The sequence below is a fragment of the Lissotriton helveticus genome, assembly GCF_964261635.1.
Source record: "Lissotriton helveticus chromosome 1_1 unlocalized genomic scaffold, aLisHel1.1 SUPER_1_unloc_25, whole genome shotgun sequence".
NCBI lineage: Eukaryota > Metazoa > Chordata > Amphibia > Caudata > Salamandridae > Lissotriton > Lissotriton helveticus.
The window spans coordinates 406772-434675 of record NW_027611665.1 but is presented as its reverse complement, the minus strand read 5'-3'; the positions used below and the strand labels follow the sequence as shown (position 1 = coordinate 434675).

At 47.8% G+C, this 27904-nt stretch overlaps 1 protein-coding gene and 1 pseudogene across 2 annotated transcripts in view; both read right to left on the bottom strand.

Annotated features, from left to right (window-relative positions):
* Positions 1-27904, bottom strand: part of LOC144805788 (uncharacterized) — a 107158-nt pseudogene that overhangs the window by 11385 nt on the left and 67869 nt on the right. Inside the window, exon 5 of the transcript XR_013605599.1 lies at positions 6498-6668. The product of XR_013605599.1 is annotated as an uncharacterized LOC144805788 (transcript). The remainder of the gene's footprint in view (positions 1-6497; positions 6669-27904) is intronic.
* On the bottom strand, positions 460-26688 carry LOC144805792 (uncharacterized). The gene is made up of 3 exons (XM_078672276.1): positions 26474-26688; positions 1549-2846; positions 460-602 (listed from the first exon to the last, which is right to left on the bottom strand). The coding sequence occupies exons 1-3, from the start codon at positions 26686-26688 to the stop codon at positions 460-462; spliced, it is 1656 nt and encodes a 551-aa protein (XP_078528402.1).

Below are 27904 nucleotides of genomic sequence, written 5' to 3'. Positions count from 1 at the left end.
GCACTTAGACCTGGGTTTAAACCGTGTCATTTCTCTTCTATTCCTGACAACCTGGTTAATCTCAACTGTTGCAAAGGGGTTTCTAGATCCATACGCCCTCGCCATTATTGTCTTAATAAATCTAGGAGATATGGAAGTCAGTTTCCCGTTCCTAACGATTTAAGTGAGGCTGGCCTGCTCCTTAATGCTAGGTCGTTGGCTCGTAATAATGTTGCCTTCAACGACTTTGTCTCTCAAAAAAGGCCCCTTTGGGACTTTATTACCGAAACCTGGGGTTCTGAAACCTCCGGCCCTGACTTCGTAGAGGCAGTCCCCGAGGGCTATTCTTTGGCCAGAATGGATAGGTCAGGACGAAAGGGAGGTGGCCTGGGTATCCTTTTCAGAGACACTTTTACTTGTAGCACTAAGCCTCTTTCTTTACCCTCTGTTAAGTTTGAGGCTTTATATATCTCTATTAATTTACTTCCCTCGGCCTCTTTCTCTGGTATTCTCTGTTATAGACCTCCTGGCCCCAGAACGACCTTTGCCCATGACATCCTTAAATTGATAGAGCCCTACGTTGATAAGCCCCACTTCAGTATTCTCTGCGATTTTAATTTTCACTTAGAGGCCATAGAATCGAAGGATACTGCAGTATTTGTAGATGGTCTAGCGGCATGTGGTTTGGGTCAACTGGTCATTAGCCCCACACATTTGGCCGGCCATACGCTGGATGGTATCTTTTCAAATGATTCAAGACTTTTGGCAGGAACTCCCATCCCCTCTAGGATTACCTTTAAACTCCTGTGCTTAGCCCATGGTGCTTTTTACGGCGCAGGCTCAGAAGGTATCAGGGCCCTTCTGGGTGTGTATTCCCCCAGTAGAACCCTCCGGTCTTCTTCCAAGAATTTGCTTGTGGTCCCCAAGTTCACAAAGGCAAAGTGGAGAGGCAGAGCTTTTTCTGTTCTAGCTCCTAAACTCTGGAACTCTCTCACTTTGGAGCTCACTAGCCAATCCTCTTTAGCGGTCTTCAAAAAACACCTGAAGACCTGGCTTTTCTCCCAGGCATATTAGGGACTGCGCCTTTTGTGGCTTCCTGGTTCATCTATCTGGTAATGTGGACCTTTTGTTTGTTTGTCTGGCGCCTTGATGCCCCTTGGGGCTAAGTTTTGCGTGGTATAAAAATGCTATTCATTCATTCATTCATTCAACACTAACGTGTTTCTTCCAGATTCTGTCTTTCAGATACTAGCTTTTTTGGCATAAGGATTTTCTCCAGTGTGGAGTTTCTCATGGTGAGATAGCATTTTTCTTTGCAGCTTTTCTGGCATTCAGAACACTCATAAGGTTTTTCATCAATATGGAGAATCGCTTATGGTTAGTGAGGCTGTGACTATCAGATAGGAATTTCTGGCATTCACAGCATTGCTAATGCTTTTTCCCTGTGTGCGTCTGCTCATGTAGAGTGAGATTGTGTTTAAAACTGATGCTTTTCTGGCACTAAAATATTTTGATGATGTGTTTTCTTATGGCGCTTGAAATTATCTCTACCTCTGAATCTTTTCTGACAATTAGAGCACTGATAATTTTCTTCTCCAGTATGGATTATCATATGTTTAGTGAGATTACATTTAAGGCTGAAACATTTTTGGCATTTGGAGCACTGATAAGGTATTTCCCCAGTGTGGGTTCTTATATGCTGAGTGAGACTGGTTTTTTCACTGAAACAATTGTGGCATTCAGAGCACCGATAAGGTTTTTCCCCAGTGTGGGTTCTTATATGAATAATGAGACTGTTTTTTTGGCAGAAATATTTTTGGCATTCAGAGCACTGATATGGTTTTTCCCCAGTGTGGGTTCTTATATGCTGAGTGAGACTGTTTTTTTCACTGAAACATTTGTGGCATTCAGAGCACCGATAAGGTTTTTCCCCAGTGTGGGTTCTTATATGAATAATGAGACTGGTTTTTTGGCCGAAACATTTTTGGCATTCGGAGCACTGATAAGGTTTTTCCCTAGTGTGGGTTCTTATATGCTGAGTGAGATTGCTTTTTATCCTGAAACATTTGTCGCATTCAGTGCACTGATAAGGTTTTTCCCCAGTGTGGAATCGCATATGTGCAGTTAGAAGTGATTTAACGTTGAAATCTTTTGGGCATTCAGAGCACTGATAAGGTTTTTCCCCAGTGTGGAATCTCATATGCCCAGTTAGAAGTGATTTAAGTGTGAAATCCTTTGGGCATTCAGAGCACTGATAAGGTTTTTCCCCAGTGTGGGTTCTTATATGTTGAGAAAGAGTTCTTTTGTCTCTGAAACATTTCTGACATTCAGAGCATGGATAAGGTTTTTCCCCAGTGTGGGTTATTGAATGTTGAGAAAGACTTATTTTGTCTCGGAAATATTTCTGGCATTCAGAGCACTGATAAGGTTTTTCCCCAGTGTGGATTCTTGTATGTTGAATGAGTTTGCTTTTGTCAATGAAACATTTTTGGCATTCAGAGCACTGATAAGGTTTTTCCCCAGTGTGGGTTCTTGTATGCCGAGTGAGACAGTTTTTGTCTCTGAAACATTTGTGGCATTCAGAGCACTGATAACGTTTTTCCCCAGTGTGGATCTTTGTATGCCGTGCGAGATTACGTTTTACACTGAAACATTTCTGGCATTCAGAGCACTGATATGGATGTTCCACAGAATGGGTTATTGCATGTCGAGAAAGACTTTGTTGGTTACAAAACCTTTCCTGGCATTCAGAGCACTGATAAGGTTTTTCCCCAGTGTGGAATCTCACATGGGCAGTTAGAAGTGATTTAAGTTTGAAATGTTTTGGGCATTCAGAGCACTGATAAGGGTTTTCCCCAGTGTGGATTCTTGTATGTTCAGTCAATCAATCAATCAATCAGTGACACTTATAAAGCGCGCTACATACCCGTAGGGTCTCAAGGCGCTGGGGGGGGGGTGCCGCTACTGCTCGAACAGCCAGGTCTTCAGCTTCTTCCTGAAGGAGAGGTGGTCTTGGGTCAGGCGCAGGTCCGACGGGAGGGAGTTCCAGGTCTTGGCGGCCAGGTAGGAGAAGGACCTTCCTCCTGTAGTCGCTCTTCGGATGCGGGGGACGGCGGCGAGGGCGTGGTTGGCTGATCGGAGGTGGCGTTTGGGAGCGTAGAAGTTGACTCGGCTGTTGAGGTAGCTCGGGCCTTGGTCGTGTAGGGCTTTGTGTGCGTGGGTGAGGAGGCGGAAGGTGATTCTCTTGTTGACGGGGAGCCAGTGAAGGTCTCTCAGATGTCCGGAGATGTGGCTGGATCGTGGGATGTCGAGGATGAGTCTGGCTGAGGCGTTTTGGATCCGCTGGAGTCTCTTCTGGAGCTTGGCGGTGGTCCCGGCGTAGAGGGCGTTGCCGTAGTCCAGTCGGCTGGTGACGAGGGCCTGGGTGACGGTCTTCCTGGTCTCTGTGGGGATCCACCAGAAGATCTTCCGTAGCATGCGTAGGATGTTGAAGCACGCCGAGGAGACGCTGTTGACTTGCCTGGTCATGGAGAGGGAGGAGTCCAGGATGAAGCCCAGGTTTCGTGCATGGTCTGTCGGTTTGGGTGCGGTGCGGTGCGGTGCCCAGGGCGGGAGGCCACCAGAAGTCGTCCCAGGCGGAGGGTGAGGAGCCCAGGATGAGGACCTCCATCTTGTCCGTTCAGTTTCAGGCGGCTGGTCGTCATCCACTCGGCTACCTCTTTCATCCCTTCGTGCAGGTTGGCTCTGGCGGCGGCGGGGTCGTTGGTCAGGGAGAGGATCAGCTGGGTGTCGTCGGCTTAGGAGATTATGCTGAGGTGGTGTTTGCGTACGATGGCCGCGAGGGGGCTCATGTAGACGTTGAAGAGGGTGGGGCTCAGGGATGATCCTTGGGGGACGCCGCAGATGACTTCGGAGGCCTCTGACTTGTACGGTGGTAGGCGGACTCTCTGTGTTCTTCCGTCGAGGAAGGAGATGATCCAATCCAGCGCCTTGTCCTGGATTCCGACGTTGCTGAGGCGCTGTACTAGGGTGCGGTGGCAGACAGTGTCGAATGCCGCGGAGAGGTCTAGGAGGATGAGGGCCGCTGTTTCTCCGTTGTCCATCAGGGCTCGGATGTCATCGGTGGCGGCGATGAGGGCGGTCTCGGTGCTGTGATTGGCTCGGAAGCCGGACTGTGAGGGGTCGAGGGACCCATTCGTCTCGAGGAAGGCGGCCATCTGCTTGTTGACGGTCTTCTCGATGACTTTGGCTGGAAACGGGAGAAGCGAGATGGGGCGGTAATTCTTGAGGTCGGTGGGGTCCGCTGTTGGTTTCTTGAGTAGAGCGCTGAGTTCGGCGTGTTTCCAGCTTTCAGGGAAGATGGCGGTGTCGAGGGAGGTGTTGATGATGTCTCGCAGGTGGGGTGCGATGACAGCGTCGGCCTTGTTGAAGACCGACGCTTGTTGTGTTCAGTGAGTCTGCTTTTGCAACTGAAACATTTCTGGCATTCCGTGCACTGATATGGTTTCTCTCCAGTGTGGGTTATTGTATGCCGAGTGAGACTGTTTTTGTAAATGAAACTTTTCTGGCATTCTGTGCACTGATGAGGTTTTTCCCCAGTGTGGGTTCTTGTATGCCGAGTCAGAGTGCTTTGATCACTGAAACGTTTCTGGCATTCAGAGCACTGATAACGTTTTTCCTTAGCCTTAGAGTGGTATCTTGTATGATGAGTGAGACTGCGTTTGTCTTTGAAACTTTTCTGGCAATTCGGGCACTGATAAGGTTTGTCCACAGAGTGGGTTATTGCATGTCGAGATAGGCTCGATTTGTTACAAAACCTTTTCTGGCATTCAGAGCACTGATAAAGGTTTTCCCCAGAGTGGATTCTCATATGTTCAGTGAAATAAGATTTACGGTTGAAACTTTTTTGGCATTCAGCGCACTGGTAAAGTTTTTCCACAGAGTGGGTTAATGCATGTCGATATAGACTCGCTTTGATACTAAACCTTTTCTGGCATTCAGAGCACTGATAAGGTTTTTCCCCAGTGTGGATTTGTATGTGATGTGTGAGCCTACTTTTTAAACTGAAACATTTCTGGCATTCAGAGCACTGGTAAGGTTTTTCGCCAGAGTGGATTAATACATGTCGAGAAAGACTTTGTTTGTTACAAAACCTTTTCTGGCATTCAGAGCACTGATAAGGTTTTTCCCCAGTGTGGATTCTCATATGCTCATTGAGATAATATTTACTGCTGAATTTTTTTTGGCACTCTGAGCACTGAGAGAGGATTTTCCCAGTGTGCATTCTCTCAAATTCAGTGAGATGAGATTTATGGCTTCATCTTTTTTGGCACAGGTAACTTTTTCCCCAACTTGGGTTATTTTGCTTTGATTGAGGCAGGTTTGAACACTGAAATTGTTTTAACAGCCCGTGTTTTTAAAAGGTGTATTCCTAGAGTTAATATCTCTACATTTAGTTTTCTCTTGCTTATAAGCCACGGTAAGAGTGAACCCGATTTTAGAGTCGGGCTTGTTTAGATAATGTTCAGCATTTATCTCTAAAAGACATTGTGCGTAATCTTCTTAACACTTGCATTGAGCAAAATATGTCTGGATGCAGCCCTGTAACACATGTCGAAATGTTTGTAGCAGATAATAGTCTTTTGGTTGTAGCCTCTCTGGCAGCAACTTATTTTGTGACTGAAGTTTTTCTCAAATCTATTTGTATAGGTTCTTAGCAATGCAGTGATAAGGTGTTAGTCTGATATTTAATAATTAAACTGAGAAGTACCTTTTTGCACTGGCGTAAAGGCAGTAACTGAGAACATTAGAACGTGCACAGTACTATTGTGGATCATTAGGCGCAGAACATCAGTTCCTTTTACCCTTTCTATGTTTGGTGTAAGGTTAAGATTTGTAGTTCTGAAGACGAGGATTTATTTACATTAGCTATAGCGCAACGGTGCTCCTTTAATCCATTTTGATATTTAACAGTTTTACATATCATTCACGCACAGCAGATAATGTCGAGGCGATTTACATAGAATTACAGAACAGCACACAATAAAAAGAAAACAATCTGAGATGGTCATGAACACAATAAAGTGGTGAATTTTTAAGGTTTTCGCCAGAGTGAGCAGAGTGGGTCGAGGTGTTATATCCCGAGGCAGATAGTCTCAAACTTGCGTAACTGGTTAAAAACAGTTGTTGCACAAAGGTGATTTTCCAATCTTTTGGTTGTTAGCGTGTCAGCTTCGGAGACTTCTTTCAGTGTCTTTTCTTTGATGGTTTGCAGAAGAAACCTTTTGTTATATCTTTCTTTAATGCAGTGTGTGCTTCCTCTCTGGAATTACATGATGCTTTAGATCATGCATGCTTTAGATGAACGTTATTCTGTCATGCTGAGGCAATTTGTCTTTCTGATAATATTTCAGATGAGGATGCTGTGATTGGTCTTTCTGGCATTATTTCTGATGCTGTGTGCACAGATATGACTTTGCTCTGGGTTAATGAAATGCAAAATTAGAGACTTCACTTACAGGTATAGTACTTTCCTCAGCTCCCACTTCCTCGCCACACCTAGATTTTGGAAATTGTTCAAACTTAGAATGCTGGATGTCCTTCAGTTTTTCAAAATAATCCTTCTTATGGCACTAACATTCAGTTGCTTAGTGCTAAATCTTGCTTTCTTCATCCGTAATTTCAATCACCTATAGTATAAAAATTAAATAGTTAATACATGTAGATTTCCCCAAAAATAATTTACAAGCCATATCAATGCAGAATTGCAGAATTTTGAAAATGTTCAGCTGTTCTTCAGACAGAGCAGAGTGTAGAATAGTAGCCTGAGAGTACTTGGATGTAGGAGTGAGGATTTGTAGAATTTATTAAGCTCACAAAGGATACATGTACCCTATGGACTTGTAACATAGAATCCCAAAGGCAGACATTAAAGTCATATGGACTGGCACCAAACAGATATTAAAAAAAGAATACTATTAATTAATTTTTAATGTAGATTTCTGGGACGGGAATTTCCCCTCCACGGACAACAGACGTTTCCCCTGCCCTGTGTTACCACCTACTTGTATCTGGTATCCTGACTTTTGAGCTCTGGACTCTGCCGCATGCAAATCTATTGTGTATTGCGAGGACTATGCCTAGACCTATCCCTCAACTATGGTTCAGAGTATGAATCAAGGGCAATGAAATTAAGGCGTACTTTCATGTGTTCATTTTATTCCACCTGATTATCAGTTGTTAGGTTTTTCTGCACCCGGATGTACCGGGTGCAGAAAAAATAGGACATCCTTTTTTTCCAGACAGAAACATTTTACTGAAATGACGCACCAGACTCTGGGTGCAGCAGAAGCAGCCAGGAATTATGCTGTTTTTTTACTAACTGGGGAAACACACAATTCTTCCCTCTGTTAGAAAATGCTTTCCTCTTCCCTCCCCTGCTTCACCCATCTACCCCCAACCAACCACATGCATATATCTACCACCTGCTTAAAACAAGTAAAAGCAGAAAAACACTATGAAATAGTGAATGGCATGTGGTTTGACAGGCAGAAGAATCTGTTCCTCGTGGCAACTCCCCAGTCCACGGCATCAAACTTGTAACTGAACTTTACTGGGATAAATCTACCACAAAACAATTACATGAGATTTTTCGGCCACTCCAGTACTGTGCAACCTCTAACAAGGGACTACGAGAGGTCTTGGACCGGTCCTGTGACCTGGAGGGTCACACCACGTGTGCCCTTATTTAACCCCTTGCGTGCGGCCGCGTTTCCCCCTCCGGTGCTGAGCTCTAATGAAAACGGGCGTGGTCATGACGGAACGGTTCCGTCATGAGCTGACGGAACGGTTCCGTCATGAGCACAGCTCAGCCGTAGCTCATGACGGAACCGTTATGTCATGAGCACCGAAGGGGTAAAGGCAGAGTACTGTCATGGGTTTAACAGCTAGAGCGGTGGTGGCAATGCACCCTGTTGTAAGGATCAATAGCCTTATGATATCTTTGCATCATGGTCAGTGGAGTGGCGTCCTGCTGACACACTTATGTAATGCTCCATTTCTATGCCTGTGTCCAGACTTTGCGCTAACATCAAGAGCGTGTTTAGGGTGTTGGTATGCGTAGCATAGAAGCAATGTGAGAGTGCGACAGAGTAAACCGCATCTCCTGCCTGCCAGTTATGTATACAAGTGGGACCATCTATCCCTCTTTTATACCCTAGTTCAAAGTCCTCTGTTACCCAGGAATAAAGTGCTCTACAAAGTACCCAGGTGCCTGCTGTGACACCAGGGATGGTAACAGCCTGATAGTCTATCTAAGTTGCAGGGACATCACCTGCAGGCTGAATTACTTAATGGAGAAGCTGCGTACCTGTCCTGAAGAACCTAGAAGTCTGCCTAGAAGCCTGCATGTCTGGTAAGAAAAGGAAGGGAGTTTGACTATCCAGCAGGAGGACAAGGTTGTCCGGGAAGAAGCAAGGTCCGACACATCCTCATTCTCTGTAGGGCGGGCCGGAAAGCCATCCAGCAGGACCAGCTAGTCTGAGGGACCCCGCCCCCCCCCCAAGACTCTCCCAACAGTTCAAGGCAGAAAATAAAAGTCTACGACAACATGATTTTTGAGGCCCAGTAGGACGATTGTGTGATGCCAACAGGCCTGTTCAAGGTTTCACTTGTCAAATTCCTAACACAACAGGGTCTGAATCTATTGACTTCCTGTAGAGCCTGTGTTGGGCTTTTAGCTGCTGGATTTCTGAATACTCTGTGTCAGAGGCCCATGAGGGACTACAACTACTCCAGTGTCGAACACCCTGTCTGAGCTTACGCCTGTGGTCCAGCCGGCCACAGTGTGGGCTCAATTGCTGATGGTCGGGCCTCCAGAGGCGGCTGCACTTACCGACAGGCCAGTTGTGACTGCTACCTTGGGACTGCTGATCTTCAGGCAACTGCAATGAAAAGACAGAGTGGGTGCCCTACTGAATGCAGCACTATATCCAGGACAAAAGCACTCCACAAAAGCCTGCTGGTGGGTCACTGCTCTCTCGAGTCTTCGGGCGTGCCATTCAAATGTCGGGAAACAGGAAAGAGACTCAAGCAAGACTGACTCATCCTGTGAAAGGGTAAGACGCTTACAACAGAGCATACAAGCATTGGGGTGACTGGAATGACAGAACTGACCCTATACTATATTCATGATACTCCTAAATGCCCCTAAAGGGGAAGAGGGTATCAGAACCGGACGCACCTGTCTGCAGCACATGGTAGTCTGGCATGCCTGCACCATCCTTTCACCCAGACTGTCCATAAATTTGATTTTAGAGCTGTTACGCACATAGCAGGGGGAATCTCAGACCATTCGCTGGTGGAGGTGCAACTCGATGGTCCGGTTGTGGACTTCATCCTACCCCCAGGGGTTGATCCGTGATATTTAAAAGACAAGACGTTCAAAGCTTGTATGAGAGATAGAGCAGAATTCTATTTTAAGGAGAATGGGCGGCCTGTTGAATCAGCTTGCATGCTATAGGGTGAATTCAAGGCAGTGATTCGAGGCCAGACACAAGCCTTGATTGGGAGAATGTCGACGGAACGTAAATTGAAGTGCGAGGCTCAGGACAAGGAATGTGCTTTCCTGGAGGTTCGCTTGGCAAGTGGGGAATTAGTTTCTCTCCCATTGCACCATCAACTGAAGCAGCATACATTAAAAGCACTAATGGAAAATAGCGTGCACTAAAGCGCTGGCTACCCAGCATTGTCTATATGATGTCGGTGATAAAGCCAATGAGTTGCTTACATGGTAAGAGAGACCAGACAAAGGACGGAACTGGATCCTTGAGGACACTGACAACAAGGGGACAGAAACACTGGGAGAGACTTCCTGAAAGACCTGACCCTGCCAATGCTAACAAATAAGGACCTAGACGCACTAGACCAAGACCTGACAGTAGACTAAATAAATTAGACATTAGGAACCTTGCAAAAAGAGCAAGCAACGGGACCTGATGAGCTCCCTTTAGAATTATATAAAAGCATGGTGGATAAAATCAGGGAGTACCTCCAGAGTATGTTTCAGACTGCCTGAAAATAAGGGTGTCTCCCGGAGGACCAAAAAACGTCTGAGGTGGCGGTCATCCCAAAAAGGACGAACCAGCAACTGAGTGTGGGTCTTATAGACTTATCTCCCTGCTTAATTTTGAGACTAAGGTCCTTGAATAGGCCCCGGCGATCTGCCTGCGAACAGTAGCTTTATGCCACACCAGGGAACGCGCTTAAATCTCTGACACCTTAATGGATTACTACACGCAACAGGGGATTCCTTTGCTGAACCAGTGGCACTGCTGTCAAGCTCTTGAATGCTGCCCCTCTAGAGTGCATGCACGTCAATAACACAGTCTCCCGAGTCTTTGCCGTCCGACAGGGATGTTCCTTGTCTCCTATGCTCTTCACACATGCGTGGGTTCGCCAGGACCTCTCATATGGGGTATTCCAGTTGATCAAGAGTGGGATGAGAGAATCTCCGTCTACGGTGATGTTTTGCTGTAGGACACGTAATTAGCCTTCTCGAGTGAACAAATCCTACAAATCTTTCACATATTTGGAGATTATTAAAGATATAAGATCAATTGGAAGACGTCCTTAATATTCCTGCTGGTGGCAGGGACCCTGCGGCTGCACTCTAGGTGCACAGTTTGGGTGGCACTACATGGCTTTAAATATTTGGTTGTGGTCATTACAAGAGAGCACAGGCAGGAACATACTCCCGAAATTAGACCGGCTTCGCTGGGATGCCCCACACTTGTGGGCGCTCCCGCTCTCCTTACTGGGCCGAGTGGCCCTATTTAAAGTGATGACCCTCCAGGGTTTCCTGTACATCGTGCAAAAACGTCCTTTAAGATCCCACCAGACATTTTCTTTTAAAAGGTAGACTGAGAACTTTGGCTCCTTGTGAGAAGTTGGCCTGATGTGCAGTGCTCACTATTCTAGTGATCACTATATATCAGTCCAAACAACCCTTATTGATGATTGGTTGTAAGTCAATCTTATAGACCAGCTATCCTAGTAGCATGGATACGAGCAGTCTAAGGCTAAGACTCTAGAGGGCGTGTTAAGCCAGCTGTTTTACCATCACATTACCCCTTGAACACCCATTGAAAGGACACCACACAAGTGTTATGAAAATAAACAATGTATTTATTAGAATCACAACAACCCTGTACTCTTTATGAGGACAGGGTGCTAAGCACACAACAAAACTCTTACGAAAATACTTAAGTTAGCACAGTATACACAAATGCCCGAGGGGCACGAAAAACCATATACTCTAAAAGTGGAATGCGAAATTACTAGCAGGTAAGTACAGTACTAATAGGCTTTGGAATCGCTAGGACTTGACTATAGAATCGTTAGGTTACTTCTAGGAGGCCTAGGGGACTCGGGTGCAGAGTGTGCACTCTCACGCGGGATGCGGGACAAAGTCTATGGAAGCTAGTAAAGTTAAAGTTAGTGTTCACGGGCGAACCCGACCTGGTAGGGAGAAAACGACAGTGGATCCTGACCCTTGGATAGTGAGGCTATGCTGGGACACCGAAGTGCCGAAGTTACCTAGCCCAGGGGCTGCAGCTGCATAGGTCTCAAAAGACGTCGGGAATCCTCGTTGCCGGACCAGGAGCCTGGAAGAAAGGAGTTGCTGGCAGGCGACCAGTGAAGGAAGTTCGATGGATCCAAGCCTGGATCGAAGAGGGATGACACCTGAAAGCAGAGGGGACCAAGCTCGTGACTACTAGCCAGTAGTCAGTGGGCACCAGGAGGGCACCGGGTGGTAGTCACCTCGACTAGGTGAGTGGGCGACGCTGGCTCTGCAGATCTCACGGACCAGGAGGCGTTGTCGGCGACCAGGATGGAGAGGCGAGCTGTCCCACGATGGATGAAGCTGTCGGCGTTGAAGTTACCCAGGATGGGGCAACAAGCCTTGGCTAATTCAAGCCCACGCGGTGGACTCAAAATGGCGTCTTGAGTGGACCAGGAGGGTCCGGGGTGCTCCTCTTCTGGAAGGGAGCGAGGGCCAGTCTGGAGCAACCAGACCAGCAGCAGAAATGTCGTCGGGCGTCGTTCAGAAGGCCACAAGCCAGCAGGCTAGTAGCCAAACAACGCGGTGAGCAGCAAAAAGCAGAAGGGCCCCACGCAGATCGTGGAGATGCTGGGAGGCTGCACTTCGGTGCTGGAGCTGCTCAGGGTCGGGGCTTCTCGGACCCCAAAGCACTCACCAGGAAATTACTCGGCGGGCTTGCTGTGCAGAAGTCATGCAGTCTTGCAGATGGCCGGTCCCTCGAGGTCTCATCGCACCCACGGTTCTCAGCTGGGCTGTAGAGGTGGGTAGAGGTCAGAGGTGCCAGGGAAGCCGGTTCTCGTCGAGCTGGGCAGTCGGATTCCGGAGGAAGGACTTGCAGCAGACCGCAGTGTTCTTAGATGGTGCCTGCGGATGCAGGGTGACTACTCCTTAGCCACAAGGGAGAATCTTGAGAAGAAATCGTGAAGTCCTTTCGTGGAAAGTCGTATCTTGATTCCAAAGATGATCTGATTTGGAAGGGGGCCAGTCTCTACCTTTATCTGGGAAAAGGGGGCTGGCACGCGACTAGGTCGTGCCCTAGGGGTGGGACCAGGAGGGGGGTGGTTACACCCACTTCCTTGGCGGGCTTTTCCCCAGCACAGGGTCTGGAGTGTCCCTGGAACTGGTTCAAGCCAGCCTATGCACAGTGAGCACCGGGGTGCCACGTGCAGTCACCTTCCTCTGAAGCCCTGCCTACCTACAATACACAAAATCCTGTCTGGGACGGTGCTGTCACCGCCCCTGGCAGGAAACCCTTTGTCCTTATCTCCTGCTCTGGGAGGACTCCCAGCAGCAGGAGGGCAGACTTGTGTCTCGGTGGCAGCATCCATTTGGTGGAGCTGAGGCTCTGTTTGACTTTAACCGGGGTTACAGGCTACATGCATGTCGTGTCCCTCTAGAAGGGTGGAATGCTAACCCCGTCATCAGAATTGGCGAGGGGTTAGTATTCCAATTCGTATGACACCTTACTCGACATGTTTTGATAAAGCGATACCAGAGTTGGCATTTAACCGCGAGGATTATAATGCACTTAAGAGTATATGGTATGCGATATCATGGAAACGGCTAAGGGATGGTTCCCGAAAGCCGCAGACAGGCTCAGCTCGTGCCAGAGCACCATCTCACACGATTCCAAGCACTCTGCCTCCAGGATTGTTAAGGCCTGCCATAGGAGTGACTGATAGGAGATCTGTGTGCCCATTTAGGTTTAGATATAGGAATACTATATCTACAACAAGGGGTGATTACACCACCTTGCCCCAGCTGTCGTGCAGCCAGTTGTGTCAGATTTAGTTAGTCAGCCCAGGGGTGGCATAATACATGCTGCAGCCCCTGGGAGACTTCTGGGTGCACCTCAGCCCTGGGTACAGGGACTTGGAGAGGGCCCAGTGCCAATTGGATATGTACCTAGGGTACATGGAATCCATTTTACAGAGAGAGCAGTAGGCCTGGGGCCCTGAATAGCAGGGTCCCAGGTCAACTAAGTCAGAAAACCAGCAAAACACCAGGGAAAAAGTTGGGGGCAACCATAGTCAGGGATCTACCTTCCTACATAACCCCCCCCCCAAACGAAAGGAGATAAGGCTAGCCTTGCCAGGTAAGCCTATATTGCCTGAGTGGCCATATAAGGAAGTACCAGCACTGGCATGGTTACCCCCTATCTCATGGTCCACTAAGCAATCCCTCACCCTAAGGGTGTCTGAGGGTCTCCACCATAGGGAATCTCTACCTGTGGTGTGTTTTGGCAAAGTAAAAGGCTGGTGCTGAAATGGAGTACTGAAGTGAGGCTCCACTAATTTTGGGCTCAGATTCCTCCAATCATTATCCACCATAGAGGCCTTTCTTTCCAAGACTGAGTTGTTTTGGGCTCTCAGGGTCAACCTCTGGCTACCTACAGCTGGAGGTTGGGTACCTCGGTTTGGCTTACTGGAGGGACAGGTCAGGTCTGGGGCCCTCAGGTCCCAAGTTTGGCTGTGCCCAACAGTGTCCATCTGTGGGAGGTCCCTAACTAATTTTAAGGGGGATCCCTCAGGAGTTTGTTTTATTTTCACTTGGCTAGGACTACTAGCTTCAGTGCCCTTAATCTGCTGATTGGGGAATTCTTTTGGACAGGGGGCCCTTTGGGGTCCAACACTGGCCTCCCTGACCTCTACAGCCCTGGGCTGACTGAGGCAGGGTAGAGAGGGGCAGGTTACCTGCTCCAGACTGGGTCCCACCTTGGAAGGGTCCACTGACATCAGGGGTTCTGCCAGGCCAGGCCTGACTACCTCTGTGGCAGTTTCTTCACAAGGGGTCAGATCAGTTCCCTGAGGAGGCTGACCCTTTCCTAAAGTCTGGTGGGAGGGAGATTTCTCTTCCTCCTCAATACTCTCTGTCTGAGTGGAGTGATCCATAGTTTTAGGCTTCACAACACTATCATCTGTCTGAGTTTGAGCTGTGGCCATCACAACTCTCCCAACCTTTTCAGGAGGGGGCTCAGTTTAGGTATGGGCTGTGACCATCACAGCCTTGACAACCTGTTCTGGGAAGGAAGTTGTCTGAGATTGGGTTGTGACTGTCACAACCCTCCTGACCTGTTCAGGGAGGACATCTTGGACTGGGGCTGTGGCTATCACTGCCCCACTAACCTTACCATGGAGGTTTACCATTTTAGAATGGGTTTCTTGCTCTACTTCAGCCCAGGCTGAGAGCTCTAAATCATTCCCCAGTAGGCAATCTACAGGCAAGTTTGGTGACACTGCCACTCTCTTGTGGCCAGTGACACCTCCCCAGCTGAGATTAACCACTGCCATGGGATGATCTCTCTGCACTCCATCAATATTGGTCACCTGGTATGTGGCACCAGGTAAAAGTTGCCTTGAGGGGACTAGACTCTCAGTCACCATAGTGATGCTAGCCCCTGTATCTCTATAGGCCTCAACTTTTATACCATTGATGAGGGGCTCCTGTCTGTACTTGCCCAAAGTGTTGGGACAAGTTGTGAAGTTGGCAAACCCCATGCCAGTCTCACAGACAAGAGTATCTAAGTCAGGGGACCTGGTTAGGCCAGAGTCCCCAGGAACTCCCAAAGTAAATGCACCCAAATTCTTGGGGGCACTCCCACCACCTGGGGGATTACTACTAGTAGTAACAGGAGGTTTGGGAATGTTACTTGGGGGTATGTTTTCCTTATTGTTATTCTTTGGGCAACTGCTGTCAGTTTTCAAATTACCCACCTGTTTACAGGGATAACAATAAGGTTTCTTCTGGTTATTAGAAGGATTCTGGGACCCACCCCCCTCAGAGGATTTTTGGGGCCCTGATGTGGTTTGATCTGTAGATTTATTCCCACCCTTCTCTTGAGGCTTGGTTGATTCCTTTTTCTGGTCACCACCTTGGTTCTTGGGCCTAATCCTGGTTCTGACCCATTTGTCTGCCCTCTTACCCAATTCTTGTGGAGAGGTCAGATCAGAGTCTACCAGGTGCTGGTGTAATAACTGGTTCTGACAATTATTTAAGACTTGCTCTCTCATAATAAGATTATACAATCCTGTATCGTATCGTATCGTATCGTAAGGGGTGCTTATAAAGCGCACTGACACCATGGGTTTCCTGGCGCTGGTCAGGAGTGAAGGGGGACAGAGAGACTAACCAGATTGGGGGAAAAGCCAAGTTTTTAGAGATTTACGAAAAAGAGTCAAAGAATTAGAAATTTTAAGAGAAAGAGGGAAAGAGTTCCAGAGCTTGGGGGCCAGGTAGGCAAATCTCCGGCCTCCAGATCTGCAGAGCTTATAAGAGGGGACAGTCAAGAAGTGGAGGTGAGAGGATCTCAAGTTGCGGGATGGACCGTAGGGTCTGATGAGGGATTTCACAAAGGCAGGGCAAGGGCCAGCTAATGACTTAAAGGTAAGGCAGCCGATCTTGAAGGCTGCCCTAGAGGTGACAGGGAGCCAGTGGAGTTTGACAAGGAGGGGCCTGGCGGATTGCCACTTCGGAATCCCTAAGGCCAATCTCGCCGCCTGATTTTGGACCACTTGCAGTCTAGCCATCGATGTTTTAGGCAGACCATGGTAGATCGCATTAGAAAAATCTAGGTGGGAGAGGACGAGGGCCATGATAACCTGCAGGAGGGCATCAGGTGTAAGGAGGTATGCCACTTTCCTGATCCTGCGCAGTTGGTAGATACAGGACGAGACCACGGTCCCCACCTGCGGCCCTAGGCATAAGGCGGAATCAATGGTGACCCCCAGACTCTTCACCGAAGCTACCGGGGTGGGAGAGGGGCCCAGTTCCGCCGGCCAGAATTGAGGCCCCCAGAAGGTGGCGCTCCTACCGGGAAGGAGGAGCTCCGTCTTACCGGGGTTCAACTTTAACTGGTTGTGGCCCATCCACTGGAGAATGTGGGACATGACTGCCTGAAAGTTGGGGATAGCAGAGGGGGAGTTGAGAGAAAAGATGAGTTGCAGGCCGTCCGCGTAATTAAATACGGTAACGTCCCACTGCCTCAAAGAAAAGAGAAGGGGGCGAAGATAGAGGTTAAAAAGAAGAGGGGACAAAGAAGAACCCTGGGGGACCCCACAGAGCGAGTGCTCTCTAGGAGCCCTGAAGGCGCCCAGACTGAGGGTCTGAGACCTGCCAGTCAGGAAGGATCTGACCCAGGCCAACGCCAGGCCCTGGATGCCAGCCTGCTCGACACGGCGGAGAAGGATGTTATGATCCACCGTGTCGAAGGCGGCTGACAGGTCTAGTAGTACCAGGGCCTGGGGGGCACCCTTGTCAACACCGTCTCTCAGGGCATCCAGCACGGCCAAGATCACTGTCTCCGTAGAGTGGCCGGGTCTGAAGCCCGCCTGATTGACCTCGAGAAAGTTGGAACTCTCGATGAACTGTGAGAGACAGGTGGTGACGTGGGCTTCCAGGATTTTTGAGAAGAAAGGTAAGAGGGAGATAGGACGGTAGTTAGCCGGGACAGCGGGGTCAGCCCCCGGCTTCTTCAGGAGGGGCACCAACACCGCCTCCTTAAAGGAGCCCGGCACCGTACCAGAGTAGAGAGAAGAGTTTAGCAGAGGGAGAATGCAGTCGGGTAGAGAGTGGCAGATGTCCCGGAGTATAGAGGGTTACTGACTGTGAAGTCAGTAACCTTGCTACCCAGTAGCCAGCCTTCCAAAGCCTTAGTGGCACAATCAACAAAGTCAGACCAGTCCTGAGTCTGAGTTTTCTGGGTGTCTCTGAACAGCAACCTGTACTGCTCAGTGGTTAAGCCAAACCCATCAACCAGTGCATTTTTCAGGACCTGGTAATTGTTAGCATCCTCCACTCTTGTAGTGAGGAGCTTATCTCTACCTTTACCATCAAAGGAGAGCCACAGTATAGCTGCCCACTGACTCTGGGGAATGCACTGCACAGTGCAGGCCCTCTCCAGAGCAGCCATCCATTTCTGGATGTCATCCCCTTGCTTAAAGGGGGGCACTATCTTTGTCAGGTGTTTAGTATCTAAACCCTTCTCTTTATCTCTTGGGAGATTGCTGCCACCAGTGGGAGCTAACCCACACATCTGCTGCTCTCTAGCAAAGGCAAGCTTCTCTTTGGCCAGGGCAAGTTCTTCCCTTTCAATCCTCAGTTTAGCTTGTCTCATCCTTGCTTCATGCTCTCTTCTCTGAGGGGAAGTCAATCTCCTCTGGGGAGAGTTCCTTCTCCCCTGAGAAGAGGCATTAGAGTGCAGAGATCTAATGGAGTCCCTAGAAGGAGATCTATCTCTCCTAACTCCAAGGTTAGGCCTCATTAGGGTTAGTACTGGGGGTCCCCCAGATCCTTCCCCAAGTAGGTCTAAGTTGGCCCTAGTTAGCCTTCTGACTACCTCAAGACCTTTGTCTACCTCATCCCCAGAGAGTTCCTCTTGATCCTCCTCCTCAACTGCAGTAGCAGTGGTGGGGAGGTCTGGATCCCCAGAGGTTCCCTCTAAGGCTGGCATATTCTCATGTAACTGAGAAATCTTTCTGGCATCATATGTCTCTAAGAGACCTATCAGAAAGGGAATGGTGGGGTTAGACCCCTGCTTCAGTTTCCTGGAGACACAGATTTGTCTCATCTCCTGGAAACTGAGAGCTGCATATCTTGAAGTGACCTGTGGAGGGTCAACACTTACCAGGGGAGTCTCAGTGGACTCTCCATGGGTAGACATGCTTTTCTAGTGAGGTGTAAGTGGTGCACTTACCTACACTATATGTTTGCCTACTGATCCCTTGCTAGAGTTGTAGTTTAGGGTGTGCTAAGCCCTAGGAGCTACAACAGCTGGTTCAGTAGAACTCAGAGTATTCTAAGCTAAGTTATATGTACCTTTAGTACTTATGTGATCTTTCACAAGATATTCTTAGGATATGTGTGGTAAAACAACAGCAAGCTCAAATCCCAACCGCTGCTCACCAATGTGAGAAGTTGGCCTGATGTGCAGTGCTCACTATTCTAGTGATCACTATATATCAGTCCAAACAACCCTTATTGATGATTGGTTGTAAGTCAACCTTATAGACCAGCTATCCTAGTAGCATGGATACGAGCAGTCTAAGGCTAAGACTCTAGAGGGCGTGTTAAGCCAGCTGTTTTACCATCACATTACCCCTTGAACACCCAGTGAAAGGACACCACACAAGTGTTATGAAAATAAACAATGTATTTATTAGAATCACAACAACCCTGTACTCTTTATGAGGACAGGGTGCTAAGCACACAACAAAACTCTTACGAAAATACTTAAGTTAGCACAGTATACACAAATGCCCGAGGGGCACGAAAAACCATATACTCTAAAAGTGGAATGCGAAATTACTAGCAGGTAAGTACAGTACTAATAGGCTTTGGAATCGCTAGGACTTGACTATAGAATCGTTAGGTTACTTCTAGGAGGCCTAGGGGACTCGGGTGCAGAGTGTCCACTCTCACGCGGGATGCGGGACAAAGTCTATGGAAGCTAGTAAAGTTAAAGTTAGTGTTCACGGGCGAACCCGACCTGGTAGGGAGAAAACGACAGTGGATCCTGACCCTTGGATAGTGAGGCTATGCTGGGACACCGAAGTGCCGAAGTTACCTAGCCCAGGGGCTGCAGCTGCATAGGTCTCAAAAGACGTCGGGAATCCTCGTTGCCGGACCAGGAGCCTGGAAGAAAGGAGTTGCTGGCAGGCGACCAGTGAAGGAAGTTCGATGGATCCAAGCCTGGATCGAAGAGGGATGACACCTGAAAGCAGAGGGGACCAAGTTCGTGACTACTAGCCAGTAGTCAGTGGGCACCAGGAGGGCACCGGGTGGTAGTCACCTCGACTAGGTGAGTGGGCGACGCTGGGTCTGCAGATCTCACGGACCAGGAGGCGTTGTCGGCGACCAGGATGGAGAGACGAGCTGTCCCACGATGGATGAAGCTGTCGGCGTCGAAGTTACCCAGGATGGGGCAACAAGCCTTGGCTAATTCGAGCCCACGCGGTGGACTCAAAATGGCGTCTTGAGTGGACCAGGAGGGTCCGGGGTGCTCCTCTTCTGGAAGGGAGCGAGGGCCAGTCTGGAGCAACCAGACCAGCAGCAGAAATGTCGTCGGGCGTCGTTCAGAAGGCCACAAGCCAGCGGGCTAGTAGCCAAACAACGCGGTGAGCAGCAAAAAGCAGAAGGGCCCCACGCAGATCGTGGAGATGCTGGGAGGCTGCACTTCGGTGCTGGAGCTGCTCAGGGTCGGGGCTTCTCGGACCCCAAAGCACTCACCAGGAAATTACTCGGCGGGCTTGCTGTGCAGAAGTCGTGCAGTCTTGCAGATGGCCGGTCCCTCGAGGTCTCGTCGCACCCACGGTTCTCAGCTGGGCTGTAGAGGTGGGTAGAGGTCAGAGGTGCCAGGGAAGCCGGTTCTCGTCGAGCTGGGCAGTCGGATTCCGGAGGAAGGACTTGCAGCAGACCGCAGTGTTCTTAGATGGTGCCTGCGGATGCAGGGTGACTACTCCTTAGCCACAAGGGAGAATCTTGAGAAGAAATCGTGAAGTCCTTTCGTGGAAAGTCGTATCTTGATTCCAAAGATGATCTGATTTGGAAGGGGGCCAGTCTCTACCTTTATCTGGGAAAAGGGGGCTGGCACGCGACTAGGTCCTGCCCTAGGGGTGGGACCAGGAGGGGGGTGGTTACACCCACTTCCTTGGCGGGCTTTTCCCCAGCACAGGGTCTGGAGTGTCCCTGGAACTGGTTCAAGCCAGCCTATGCACAGTGAGCACCGGGGTGCCACGTGCAGTCACCTTCGTCTGAAGCCCTGCCTACCTACAATACACAAAATCCTGTCTGGGACGGTGCTGGCACCGCCCCTGGCAGGAAACCCTTTGTCCTTATCTCCTGCTCTGGGAGGACTCCCAGCAGCAGGAGGGCAGACTTGTGTCTCGGTGGCAGCATCCATTTTGTGGAGCTGAGGCTCTGTTTGACTTTAACCGGGGTTACAGGCTACATGCATGTCGTGTCCCTCTAGAAGGGTGGAATGCTAACCCCGTCGCCAGAATTGGTGAGGGGTTAGTATTCCAATTCGTATGACACCTTACTCGACATGTTTTGATAAAGCGATACCAGAGTTGGCATTTAACCGCGAGGATTATAATGCACTTAAGAGTATATGGTATGCGATATCATGGAAACGGCTAAGGGATGGATCCCGAAAGCCGCAGACAGGCTCAGCTCGTGCCAGAGCACCATCTCACACGATTCCAAGCACTCTGCCTCCAGGATTGTTAAGGCCTGCCATAGGAGTGACTGATAGGAGATCTGTGTGCCCATTTAGGTTTAGATATAGGAATACTATATCTACAACAAGGGGTGATTACACCACCTTGCCCCAGCTGTCGTGCAGCCAGTTGTGTCAGATTTAGTTAGTCAGCCCAGGGGTGGCATAATACATGCTGCAGCCCCTGGGAGACTTCTGGGTGCACCTCAGCCCTGGGTACAGGGACTTGGAGAGGGCCCAGTGCCAATTGGATATGTACCTAGGGTACATGGAATCCATTTTACAGAGAGAGCAGTAGGCCTGGGGCCCTGAATAGCAGGGTCCCAGGTCAACTAAGTCAGAAAACCAGCAAAACACCAGGCAAAAAGTTGGGGGCAACCATAGTCAGGGATCTACCTTCCTACACTCCTGTTGTGGGATGGTGGCACTTCGCACTGAGTAAGATGCAGAGGGGAGTTTAAGGTGGACTGGCGGTCCGGAGCATTCGCAAGTATTATTGGGCCACGCAGCTGGTGGCAGTCAACAACTGGGTTTTTGCGGACTGTGAGGATCCTGCTTACCGGGTAGATAGATTGGCCATGGGCAAGAGAGGTTACCCCACGCCGTGCTGTATCGAAGAAAGTATGAGTGCACCCTACCTACTCATACCCATAAAGTGGTAAGGGTGTGAAGAGAGGCTACCAAGTGTTTAGGCTGAGAAGGTAAGCTGACTGAAATTACTCCACTGTAGGATGGTGATCTCTTAAGTGCAGTGGGAGGATTGCAGGGCTTTACAAAATGGGGATTGATTAGCTTAGAACGGCCGGGCGATGTGTGGAGGAGACAGGCACTTGTGTCCTTCACAATCCTACTACAAAGGTATATTAGGTGACTAAAGATGGTTCTGACATTTGCAGGTGGGTCACGCTCTGCAAGGTCACATATGGGAAGGGGGGAAGTTGCCTGATGCATCCCCACTGGAGGACCAGCTGCTAACTAATCCCCAACCGAAAAAGCAATCTCGACCATCTATAGGAAGTTGATCTACAATTCTCTGGATCCCTTGGGGATGTTTCCAGGCGGCCATTCAGCAACTTTTGTTCCAAATCTGGAGTTGATTTTTAAAAACCAATAACTAATCACCCTCACACTCTTGGAACTTTCTCCCTGATTAATTTTCTCCCAGGAAGTGGGATTCATTTAAAAACAAATTCTCATCACGACTGCCAGGTATTCCCTGGTGGTCCTGAATGTTATGTTATGTTATGTTATGTTATGTTAGTGCTATTTGTATTGCGCACGGCTGCTCCAGCGAAGGAGCGTCCCGGCGGCGGTTCTGAATAAGAGAAACATATATCAGACAGCCTGATCTAGAGAGGAAGGGCCGTCCAATGTATTTACATCAATGCCACTCAAGTAAGGCTGGACACATGACAATCCAGCTGACTTGCATTAGGTCAGGCAGACCATCGGTTTGTTGGACAGGATACTCCATCACGCTTGTGCAGGATTACCCTGCTCACCAAACTCTAAATCAAGACCTTTATCTTGTCTGTGCTATGCATGTATCTCTAGTTCTGCTTCATTATGTCCATCAGTCTTTGTATTAGTTACTTGTTATTGAGGCGTGTGTGTTTAGTACAGCGTAATCTTACGGTGTATGTGTGGGTTTATTTGAACCCTGCGGTTTAATCTGCACTTGTTGTTTATGCGGTGTTATCACACCCTTGTAATTATAAAAAGTATGTTACAGGCAGCCAGGTGTCTCTTGCCCGTGACTTCTGCGGAAGTAATGGTGCACAGTTAACAGCAGCAACATTGCAAGTGTCAAGAGCCTGATTTAGAGTTTGCTGGCAGGGTTAGTTAGACACAAACGTGATGGATATCCTGGCCGCCGTATTACAAGCACCACTGAATATAATATATGAGAGCCTCATTTCTTTCTTTCGTACTTTCTATTTCCCTTGTTTTTATTATCTTTACTAGCTGTACCCGGCCACGCGTTGCTGTGGCTCAGTCTGGTTAAATGGAAAAGAAAGAAAAGAGTAAACGCACGTTTCTAATATGCTTGTGGGTATACAATATTTTTTGTTGTTCCATTGTCTGTGCAGATGTAGAGATTGTCTGGTTTGCCGACTCCAGAACACGCAACATATAATTGTCCCTGTGAGAAGCAATCCGTGTCTAGATCTAAACCGCACAATTCTAAAGATTGGCCCTGAGTTTTTTTTTTAAATGTTTTTAAAGAAACTGTTTCGAAAACCACAGTTTGTAGTACATGTATCATAGCAAGTACTCATGTTTTTTTTGCTGCTTGTTATCCAGTTTTTACCGATATCAATTTGATACATGTTTAAATCACATCACATCAGTTAATATAACAGAAACAAACAGTACAGATGGTAGCTTTTGGGCGCATCCTTAATATATAACATGTAACAGAACCGCAGGTCGCGGTTGCATTGTGTTCTTTTAAATTATGTTGCAAACTGAACCAACTCCTCCCCCCTTCCTCCACCCACTTCACGGTCTGCCATCCTGACACCAACTGTCCATCCTAATATATGTAGACTATTGTCTCTATGCGTCCCTTGTAGTTGTTGCGCATCAACCAAATCGATAGGGTCTGTTCGGGCTTTCGATTAAAAACACGCACGTATTCGACACGCACGTATTTGAATCCAACGTTGTGTATATAAAAACACGCCCGTTTTCGAATCCAACGTTGTGTCAAAATTTCAAAGCAATCGGTGGAGTACTTTCGGAGATTTGAGATTTTGAACAACAAACAGTTACATTTTTATTTATCTAGATAGATTTTACTTTTTTTTATCCTCTTTCTTTTTCTGTTTCTCTCTATTCCTGGCTTATCTTTAAGTCATTTCTTAATTTAAGAATGCTTAGCCTCCTAAAGCATTTTATTAATTCATTTTAATTTCTTCTTTCCTGTCATGGGGATGACTGCACAGATATCCTTACAAGTAGGATCTTTTGAATTCTGCATGAACCTATTTACTAATGGTCCTAGTTGAAGGTGTCATTTAGAAGTTAATTATATGTTTCTTATGTGTGGTAGGGTGGGTATGTGTGAGAATGTGTGTGAGTGAGAGAGTGTGTGTGTCTGTGTGTCTATGTTATGTTATGTTATTTGTACTTGTAAAGCGCACTGCTACCCTAGGATGTCCTGCCGCTGAGTACTGGTGACCTGGGGAGCATCAGCTGTTTAGTGGGAGAAGATTCATGTTTTCAAACCCTTGCGAAAAGAAAAAAGGTTTAGCACATTTCTGAGAGGGAACGGAAGTTCATTCCATGCTTTGGAGGCACAGTGGAGAAAACTTCTGCCTCCCCAATTAGTTTTCTTAAAGTTGGAGGTTTGGACTAATTTGGATCCGGAGGAACGTAGGAACATACCATGTAAATCTGGTTTTAAGAAACTCCGGACCAATCCTATTAATGGCCCGAAAGACGACACAAAGTGCCTTGAAGCGTGATATAAGTGGAACTGGGAGCAAATGCAGTTCTTAAGTTCTCCTTTGACCAAAGCAACCCTACGGGTTCCCGTCAGCATTCTCGCTGCCGCGTTCTGGACCAGTTGCAACTTGTTCATATGTTGTTTCTGAACATTAAGATAGAGGCTGTTGCAATAGTCCAGACGGGACATAATGAGTGCAGTGACAACCGTCCTTAGGTTGTCTGCCGATAGGAAGAACTTCATTTTTTTGCTAAAGTTGCCTGATTCACTTGGTCCCCTATGGTGAATTTGTTATCCACCATGACTCCCAAATTCTTAGCTTTCCTAGAGAGTGTAGGGCACGATCCCAGATCCTCCGGCCACCAGTCCGGGGTCCAGACCCAGGGATTATTGCCAAATTTTAACACCTCAATTTTAGCCGAGTTGAGTTTTAAACGGTTGGACGACATCCAGGTGGAAATAGAGCTCATGCAATTATAGAACCTCTCCCCCGCCTCCCTTTCCGCTCCCTCTGTCAGCGATAGCACAATTTGTGTGTCATCAGCATAGGAGGTGACCAGGAAACCAAACGACTGGATGACACTGGCCAGGTGTACCACGTAGATGTTAAAAAGCGTAGGGCTCAACGCCGAGCCCTGTGGCACCCTGCCGAGCCCTGTTGCCATCTAAATCTACCGTCTGACAGGAAGGAATGTAGCAGTTTCCATGCTGAGCCCTTCACACCAATATCAGAGAGCCTGTTCAGCAGGACCTTACGGTGGACCGTATCAAAGGCCGCGGATAGGCCCAGGAGGATTAAGATGGCATTACCTCCCCTATCCACGGCTTCTCTGATTTCCTCGGTTGATTTTATTAAAGTCAGTTCCGTACTGTGAAAAGCTCTAAACCCATATTGCGATGCGTCCAAGGAGTTATTGGCAGAGATAAAGTTGCTGATTTGGCTATTTATTTCTTTTTCCAGTAATTTGGCAGGTAGTGGAAGCCTAGAGATAGGGCAATAATTATTCGGGTACTTAGGGCCAAGAGATTACTTCTTTAGAAGAGGAAGCACAGAGCCTTTTTCCAATTTTTGGGAAAAATTCCGGACCGTAAAACTGCATTAAGCAGGGGTGTGAGAGCCGTTCCAAAAGTTTCCGGAATTTGCTTACCAATTCCAGCAGGACACGGATCACTAGGGGCACCCGATTTTAGCATAGACAACAATTTGACCAAATCTGCTTTCTCAATTGGGGTTAAATGCTCCAGTAGTTCTGCCGGGGCACCTAAACTTCATGATCTGTTAGATTGAAATTAGTCTGAGTATCATTGATTAGACCATCGAGTGAGGTAAAAACTGTTTCTACTTTACTTTTAAAAAAGCCAGCTATTTTATTACAAAATTCTGCATCCCCCTGTTTCTTTGGAGTGGCGGGGTTAGCTAGTTTAGAAAAATCATTCCACTTTTAAAAAAGCCTTCCTTGGAGTCATCGGACCCGAGTAACATCCGTCCAATTTCCCAGCTTCCTTTTCTGGCTAAGGTTACTGAGGCATATGTGAACTCAGTCCTGGCACAATCTGTCGAGCATTTCAAGTGATGGCGCCACCGTTTCATTCTCACATACATGCTATTAAACACGGGGTTCCTCAGGGCTCTATATTGAGCCCTGCACTTTTTAACATCTTTGTACAGCCCCTAGCCCTGCTGGCAAAAAGCAGAGGGTTGTCATTGGTTTCATACGCCGATGACACCCAGCTAGTCATCACTTTTTTCGAGGAACTGCCAAGACAATCTCATCACATTGAAAGAGGACTTGGTAGCTATCTCTGACTGGATGGCAGCTAGTTGTTTACAGCTGAATGCTGCCAAGTCAGAAATTCTAGTGCTGGGTAGAGACAGCTCCTAATATTTAGGCGTCAACAAGTCCTGTATTGTCCGCCTGCAGAGAATCCAGAACCCAGCAGCTCGCGCCCTGCTAGCTTTGCCCAGATCTTGCTCAGTCGCGCACCTTCTGCCTAAAATTGCACTGGCTACCGATAGCGAAAAGAATCCAGTTTAAGTCTTTGTGTGTGGCTCACAAAATATTGACCTACCAAGGACCGCAGATTTTGGCGAATCTGCTGGCCCATTATGTACCGGACTGCCTTTTGCTTTCGGCTAATGCGGGCTTGGTTTGCACTTCCCGTTTTCTCAGAGCTAGAGCGGGCGGTTGATCATTTAAAGTTCATGGTATTTTGTAACAAGAAGTACTCTTTTTTAGCTTCCAAAAGAGCTTGCTTGTAACTGGAAATACAAGTTTTTAAATTCTCCTCTGCTTTGTCATAAAATTTTCGCCAATTCACCTCTGCAGGAGAGGCCCATTTGGGAGTCCACTTTTTGTGAGAAACAAGCTGATCACAGGCATCCAAAAGCCAATTATTATAAATGGTCGTGGCCTCCTCCACATCCAGCGGGAGCTGGTACATCGAGTTTTCCAAGACATTTCCCAATCCTTCAACATCCAGCTTGTCTGAGTGTCTCAGGTATTCCAGTCACTAAATCCACAATTATAGTTGTCCGTAGGCACCAGGATCTGGTCTAAATCAGGATTTGTACGTCAGGCTGGCCGGGAGCTGCGGGAGACTACGTCCTGATGGCCATGTTGCTTGGCCATGCCCCCATACATGTCAATATTGACTGGAACAGGTTGGCAGTCAAGTTCACCTCTGGTTTTGAATATTAGCAGGATTTAAGGTACAGGGGTCACTACTGACTGGAGTTACTTAGCAGGATAATAGGTCTCAGGGAGCCAATACTGACTGAAGCTGGTTAGTATGATCACTAGTCCTCACAGACTCCTCACATTCCTCTCGAGAGAAGATCCTGCCTCCTACTCATTAGTGTCGTTTCAGTAACTGTTTCTATCATGTGTTCAGGTTTCATTGTCTTGTATTAGGAGAAAAGTGTATAAAAATACATTGTGTAGCATTAGCATTATATACTCCAACTTGCTTTAGGGTGGATGCTCTCGTCCATTGCAAAGACAATTGTCACTTGTTAGTTTGCTTGGCCTTTTGCTATTTTTGCATTAAATGTATGATAGATTTGTTGGCCTCCCAGTGTGTTGTGATTTATTTTACATATCACAAGAGATGACGAGGAAAATGACAGTCCAGTATACACATTCTTCATATAAATCAACTCACAGTATACTGTTCTGGAGGTTCAGTCCCACAGACATTATCTCTAACTGAACGCGGGAACCCTAGGAAGCAGGTGCTTTTCAAACCAGTTGCCCTCTGATGCGGCGTCTGTCCTCGTTATTGGATAAGTCAGTATGTCCTGAATTTTAGGAGGGTTACCGTATCTAGTGCACCCTGTTAGGCAGTGCTCACCTGTGGTAGTAAGATGTTAATAGGCACCTTATCACCTATGCACGGTGCAGGGCTTTGAGTTACAGAGCTCCTCACGCTGTGAAGAAGATTAGGTCACATTTACCCATTTTCCCATACTTGGTCCTGATGAAATGCCAACAGATTGCTCCATGACTACACAAGGCATGAAAAACGTTGACCTGAAGTATAGACCCCAGCTTACCAGCAGGCTTATAGGTGATCGACACTTTCACACAGTGATAGGGGTCATTAGTTCCTCAATTTCTCTGCTACTGTTTTTAATCGCAACATGGACCAGGAAGATCAC